This window comes from Lytechinus variegatus, chromosome 14 (assembly GCF_018143015.1).
Source record: "Lytechinus variegatus isolate NC3 chromosome 14, Lvar_3.0, whole genome shotgun sequence".
Classification (NCBI taxonomy): Eukaryota; Metazoa; Echinodermata; class Echinoidea; order Temnopleuroida; family Toxopneustidae; genus Lytechinus; species Lytechinus variegatus.
Window position 1 is genome coordinate 11744878 of NC_054753.1, and position 7523 is coordinate 11752400.

The window sequence follows — 7523 nt, forward strand, 5'->3', positions numbered from 1 at the left end:
TTACGAACCTTCGGAAATATGAACCTTCGGAATTACGAACCTTCGGAATAATGAACCTTCGGAATTACGAATGTATGCGGTTTTTCATGTACGAAAAGGCAAAGTAGGGACACGACATCATCAGCCCACCTTTTGCATATTCATAAATGTGTGCGTATGAGCTTTTCACAAAATATTGCTATATTTTATAATTTATTAATGTTGTTACTTGTCATCAGATTTTGATGGGATTTTCAGCGTTTTGCTTAGTTGGTGAATTTTACTGTTTTTATGTAGACCCATTTTCAACCAGGAATGCCGTATAGAAGTATTGCATATAATAGACTACAATATGTTTTTTTTTTCATTAGCATAGTTATCTTTACTTGGGAGTATTTAATGGATGAATAAGAGCTACGAATTTGATTATCTTGTTTTCTTGTGTGACCTGCCACCCTAAAACCAACAGCGCCTATTAGTTTTCGAGATTTCCTTTTAACTTGAAAAAAGTAGGGGGTAAGGAACGATTTCGAAAGGGGGTGGACTAAGCAAATAGTGGGGGGCTAACCATGCAAAAATCCACAATCAGTATGTAATTTTACGTTCTTGTAGACGATTTTGAAAAAAAAAGTGGGGGCTGAACCCCCCTCCCAGTTTCGTGGCCCGTGAAAACCACATCCTAACCTTCAAAATGATATGACATGTCAAAATTGGCAAGCACTTCATTGAATGCGGAAGAACTTCAGCAGGAGCTTGAAAAAACATAAGGAGAAAACAGGATTTGAAATTCGAGGTTAACTCAAGTATGAGATGAGACTTTATTTTTGAAAGGATGAATAAGAAAAAAACAAACATGACATAAGTCGATGCTCTCTGTTTTTTTTAACATTAAAAACATTTTTTGATTTTTTTCAAAAGCGGCCATAAAATAATCATGATTCTAAAATCGGCACGGGTTGATAACACGGCTGGTTAATATCTGGACAGTTGGTGAGGTAAATTTGGGTCAATGGATAAAATGTATCCCGAATGTACTAATTGGTAGATAACACTTTTGATCGGTGATGGGGAAAAGACTTTCATTAAAAAATAATAATATTTGTGTAGATAGTAATGTATCTCAACACTGTTCATAATAATAAATTCTCTTAATAATTCTTTATTATTTTTTAGAACATTTATAATAATTAATCAGCTGATTAGTTGTATATCAAACTGAAAATATTTCAATTGACACATACCATATATCGTAAACAAGCATACAGGCAAAACTCTCAACAGATTCTTTTTGGATTGTGAGCAAATCTCCTTTATAGACTGGGATATGTGACTTCGTGCGTCTTACAACATTGGAATCTTATCTAAACTAATGTATCTGCAAATCTGCATTGACAAAATGGACATATATTTCAAGGAGTGTCTCCTGGCTTCTGAATTTGTAATCAAGTAAACTATGGGTTGTACCCACGTATTGCTTATTGACATCATATCAAGGGCAGCTGAGGTGTGAACATCTGTAGGAGCTACGAAGCTGATGACATTAGGTATCCAGACCATACTGAATGAACCTGTCAAGAGCAGGATTGTCCAGAAGCCTTTGGACACTGGACATCGCCTTTTTTGCAGTCGGACTTGCCGGCGAACGGGATAACGCTCATCTATCACGTGGGGATGTGTTGACGGGTGGTCATGATTCTTAAGACTGTTGCCATTTGCAGCAGGTTGATCAACTGTAGGTTGTACCTCGACAGTTCCTACGATATTAACTTTTTTACGTGCAATGACAAGAAGTCGAATGTAGATGGTAGTCGTGAAAGTCAGAGTTACACAAATGGGAACTACGAGGTACAAGGTATGTACGATGGATGTCCATTGTCCTACAACCGTGGTGTTTCTAGCCAGGCAACGATTTGTTAAAAGTTGTACAAATGGTGATCCTGGAATCGGGATGTAGATACTACATACAAGCATGGTTACCGAAAGGGCCAGTACAAGAACGATTACAAATCGTTTTCTGCTGACAATTGTGTGATATTGCAGAGGTCTTGTGACAAGAAGAAAAAGATTAAAACTTATCCCTGAAAGGCATATCATTACGAACCAGAAAGAAACGTTGTATGCATACGGAAATGCGAGGCTGATGGCAAAGCAATAAGAGCTATCCCTCGAGAACCAGAAATAGTCCCACAAGCTCCAAGTTATACCCAGAATCAAATCCGATGTCGCTAGAACTTGGTAGAGCAGTTTCATGTTGTCTTGAAGTTCCTTTTGTTTGTTGATTACAAACAGTACGAAAGCATTCATAACCATTGCGAGGAAACAAATAAAAATATATGTGTTAAGATTAATACTTAGCGATTCGACTTTATTTACAGCCAGTTCCAAGCTTTCCGTGACCGCCATTTCAGTAGATAAAAGCATGTTTAAAGTCGTCACATAAAAGGCGAGAAAACTTAATGACTAAGCGCATTAACAGAAACACGAATCTGCAATGGAACGTTTATTACTCATTATAGTACGCCACTGATTTCTGAAGTCTACGCATCATAACCAATTTGTTCATTAGGCTCAACAAAATGAACTGTCACTCAATGCTTCTCTTTGACAGCATTGAGTAAAAGAGAGCAGGTTCGCTACCGGCGGGCTGCTCTTATGGGAGTACTCCTGGCTGTAAATAATATGATTTGAACAAATAAGTAAAATCCGACAAATAAAACACTGAAAATTTATATAATCGGACAAGGAATAACAAAGTTAAGACATTAACTTTTCGTATTATTTGAGTCTATATGCATATCTATGAATATTAATTGATCAAGCTGATGACGTCATATTCCTAATTATTATTTCGCACTTCATCTTAGGCAATTATATTCATCTAAATTTTGTTAACCACGAATGAAATGAATTGTGTTGACAATAACTGATTTATTGTATAAGATAATAATTTCTGCGATTTATTTTGTTAGAAGGGAGACATATCATACGCACATACGCACATGTTTATGCCGAAATAGGATTTCATGTACGATATAGTAAAGTAGGGACACGACATCATCAGCCCACCTCTTGCATATTAATGATTGTGTGCGTATGAGCTTTCCACAAAATATTGCTATATTTTGTATTTGTTATGTGATTTACATGCGTTTTTCAGCATCCTGCTTGGTGAATTTACTGCATTCACTTTCAACCCGGAATGCTGCAAAGAAGTATTGCATACAATAGACTACGATGTTTGTTCTTATTAGCATAGTTATCTTTACTTGGGAGTATTAAATGGATGAATAAGAGCTACGAATTTAATTATCTTGTTTTCTTGTGTGACCTGCCACCCTAAGACCAACAGCGCCTATTAGTTTTTTAGATTTCCTTTTAACTTGAAAAAGCAGAGGATTAGGAACGATTTCGAACGGGGGGGGGGGGGGCTAACCGTGCAAAATCATAATCTGTAAGTATTTTTTTATCTTTTTGCACACGATTTTGGAAAAATAAGTGAGGGGTGACGCCAACCCAGCCTCCACCCCCTGGTTCCGCGCCCCGTGAAGAGCACATCTTGAGCTTCAAAAGGATATAATTTGTCAAAATTGAGAAGCACTTCATTGAATGAAGTGCTTTGAATTTGAAATTTCTGACTTGACATCACTTCCTCCCATTTGTTCAGTGATGGAACACCGGTTTCTAAGCTGGAACAGCTGATGGAACTATACGATAAAGAGCTTCGAATAATCCTTGAAGACCATGCACCAACAAAGGCAAAAAATGTTATATTAAGACCCCATGCACCTTGGTATACATAGAGCCTCCGCCAAGCGAAGCAGGATCGACGAAGGAAGGAGCTCGCGCTGAGAAAACGAAACTGACTGTTGGCAAGGAGAACTACCTGGATAGTTGTAAGTAATACAACAAGCAACTTCTGCAAGCAAAGTCCAGTTCTTTCCCTCAAAAGGTGCGTGCTTCTGACAATCGTGCTCATTTCTCATCTAACAGCCTTTCTATGCCAACACAGCGGATGGTTCTTCCTGAACCTGTCTCTGACCTACAACTCGCAACGTCATTCGGTGACTTCTTTGAAACGAAAATCAAGAAGTTGTGCGATGAGTTCAACTGTTGTCCCAACCCAGACATGTCTGTACAAGTTCCTGACACGTGTGATGCCTCTATTAGCAGAATTCGATGATGTCACAGAAGATGAAGTGCTGAAGACAATCAAAGCAGCCTCCAATTCTACCTGCAATCTGGACCCAATTCCAACATCTTTGCTAAATAAATGCACGGCAATATTGCTTCCTATCATTACTGATGTCATCAACAGTAGTCTTCAAGCAGGCGTGGTACCAGAAACAATGAAGCAGGCAATATTGTGTCACCAAGGATCAATAAGGACAACCTCCATCGAAACGAACTCAGGAGCTACCGACCCATAGCGAACCATATCAATTTGTTTGCGCTCCTTTTTTGCAGTGCGTAGCGTGTTAAATTATTTCCCTATGGAGAATAATAGAAAATACGCAGTTTTTGAGGGATTTACTAAAGCCCCTTTCACAATTGGCGCCAAACAGACTACAACGGCTTGCGACTCGAAATTTTTCCCGTTGTACGACTCGTTGTAGCCGTTGTACCACTTATTGTACGATCCAGATGCGACAAAATGGTCGCATCTCGGTCGGGAAAAAAAACCGTGCTGCTGCGATATTTTGAGCGACTGACGCGATGAAAAATAATTGCACGACAGGCAGTACGAATGTTGTGCGACTTTGCACGCACTCATAAGACCCCGAACGAGTGTTGCACGAGTATTTTCATGTCGTACGATGATGCATCCTGTCGTACGAGTCCGTTGTACCACCCTAAGACTATTGGAAGACCTGTCTTGCCCCCTTTGCAACGTTGTACGATTTTTTTTCACCCCCAATATAAGCTCGAGAACTCCTGAGCTTTCATCCCAAATGTCTGGACCATCCATACTGTAAACATGGCTGCTGCTCGACCAATAGCTCCTGGGAGGCTCTTGCATTTGCTAAGTCTGAGAAGGCAAATCCAAAACGTTCAAGACAGACATGTCATATTGATGGCCTTACTCATCCGTAGACGTCAAAGACATGCAAGGCAAAGAAGAAGGTGGTGGGTCAAACCCTGGATTGAGAGACGTGTGCTGTTTGGACAGTATGATAATCTGATGACGGAGTTGCAGAGAGAATGTCAGGGTGACTTCCTGAACTACATGAGGATGCCACCAGAAACGTTCCTTGAACTGTTGCAGCGCATCACTCCGAGGATAGAGAAGTCCTATCGCTACCGGCAGCCACTGGATCCTGGGCTCAAACTGGCCATCACCTTGAGATATCTTGCGACCAGCAACAGCTACAGAACCCTGCAGTATGCCTTCCGTGTTGCCCATAATACCATCTCTCTGTTTATACCAGAGGTGTGCCAGGCCATCATCAGTGAATACCAAGATGAAGTATTTTCCTGTCCAACTACCCCAGATGAATGGAGAGAAGTGGCCCGGACTTACGCTGACAGATGGAACTTTCATCATGTCTGCGGAGCCTTGGACGGAAAACACGTGGCCATCAGAAATCCACCAGGCTCTGGTACGATCTACTACAACTACAAGGGTTTCTACAGCCTCATCCTCTTGGCCCTAGTTGATGGCAATTACAAGTTCCTCTGGGCTGACGTTGGTAATCCCGGTTCATCATCGGATGCCCAGGTCTTCAACCACAGCCCGCTGAGACGTGGACTGGAGAATGGTACTCTTGGCCTGCCAGATCCAGAGCCCCTGCTAGATGATGACCGAGACACTCCTTACTTCTTAATTGGGGACGACGCCTTCCCTCTCAGGACATGGATGCAGAAGCCGTACTCCAACCGTGAGCAGACCGACGAGGAGAGAACCTTCAACTACCGTCTCTCGAGGGCTCGCCGTGTGGTGGAGAACAGCTTTGGCATCCTTGCCCATCGCTGGAGATGCTTGTTGAGTACCCTACAGCTTGATCCAGAAAAAGCCAGGACAGTCATTATGGCCTGCATGTGCCTCCACAACCTAATGAGAGATCGTTTTCCTGCGCTTCAGAACATTGACGTTGACCATGAAGATGAGTTGGGCAACCACATCCCTGGGGCATGGAGAAACGCAGCAGTTCTGCAGGATGTTGAACGAGTTGGCGGAGGCTACCAGGCAAACAAAGAGGGCAAGAAGCTGAGAACTTACCTGAAGCACTACTACAACAGTCCAGTTGGAAGCCTGCCCTGGCAACAACACATGATATAGACTGCCACTTGGCGCACTACTTGCGATAAAGCACAGACTCTGCCATAAAAATGGCATGTAAACTTCGATCATGATTTTGTGGAATGAATCATTTCAAAGTAGAAATGAATGACCATGTCAACAGTTATTTTAAACATACATTACTTTTACATCGAAAGGTAGTTTGAAATTTAAAACTTAACTCTCCTTAATAACATGTGTTTGAAATAAAATAATGAAGGAGAACATGTTTGAAAAAATGTGATTTATGAGAATAAAAAAGATGTACAGATATAACATATTTTCTTTTGTCATTAATCATGTTGTTTTAAACATGATATATATTTTTCAAAGACATTTTATTAACGATAATTAATTTTATTGACCATGTTAATGTTTAAAATAAAGTTTGAAATAAATGTTCCAAAATGGGTCAGTTGTAAATTAAATTGAGAGAGTTCATCAAGTAACAATAACAATCCAAACAAAAGTTCACTGTTCATTTTCTTTATTTGACAAGTCTGACAAGTTCAAATGGATGATGATTGATGTGACGGCGCTGTTGCTGCCTCCTTGATTTAGTGGAATGAATCATTTCAAAGAAGAAATGACTGATCATGTCAACATTTATTTTAAACATACATTACTTTTACATCGAAAGGTAGTTTGAAATTTAAAAAGTTAACTCTCCTTAATAACATGTGTTTGAAATAAAATAATAAAATAATGAAGGAGAACATGTTTGAAAAAATGTGATTTATGAGAATAAAAAAGATGTACAGATATAACATATTTTCTTTTGTCATTAATCATGTTGTTTTAAACATGATATATATTTTAAAAGACATTTTATTAACGATAATTAATTTTATTGACCATGTTAATGTTTAAAATAAAGTTTGAAATAAATGTTCCAAAATGGGTCAGTTGTAAATTAAATTGAGAGAGTTCATCAAGTAACAATAACAATCCAAACAAAAGTTCACTGTTCATTTTCTTTATTTGACAAGTCTGACAAGTTCAAATGGATGATGATTGATGTGACGGCGCTGTTGCTGCCTCCTTGATTTAGTGGAATGAATCATTTCAAAGAAGAAATGAATGATCATGTCAACATTTATTTTAAACAAAAATTTCTTTGACAATGAAATGTTTGAAATAATAAAAGTTGATTCTCCTTTAATAGCATGTAGCAATGAAGAAAGTCGCATCGCGTGTCGTATTTATAGGCCAACACCTCGCGCGACAGGTCGTGCGGTGTGTCGCACAATGGGTCGTAGCCTTGTAC

The 7523-nt window shown here is 39.4% G+C and overlaps 1 protein-coding gene across 1 annotated transcript; it reads left to right on the forward strand.

Moving 5' to 3' along the window:
* Positions 1–4954: 4954 nt before the first annotated feature.
* On the forward strand, positions 4955–6256 carry LOC121427931 (putative nuclease HARBI1). The gene has a single exon (XM_041624507.1). The coding sequence runs from the start codon at positions 4955–4957 to the stop codon at positions 6254–6256; it is 1302 nt and encodes a 433-aa protein (XP_041480441.1).
* The last annotated feature ends 1267 nt before the right edge of the window (positions 6257–7523 follow it).

Bases quoted from the DNA above. Each gene is read 5' to 3' on its own strand.
- LOC121427931 (XM_041624507.1), top strand. From the start codon at position 4,955: ATGGCTGCTGCTCGACCAATAGCTCCTGGGAGGCTCTTGCATTTGCTA.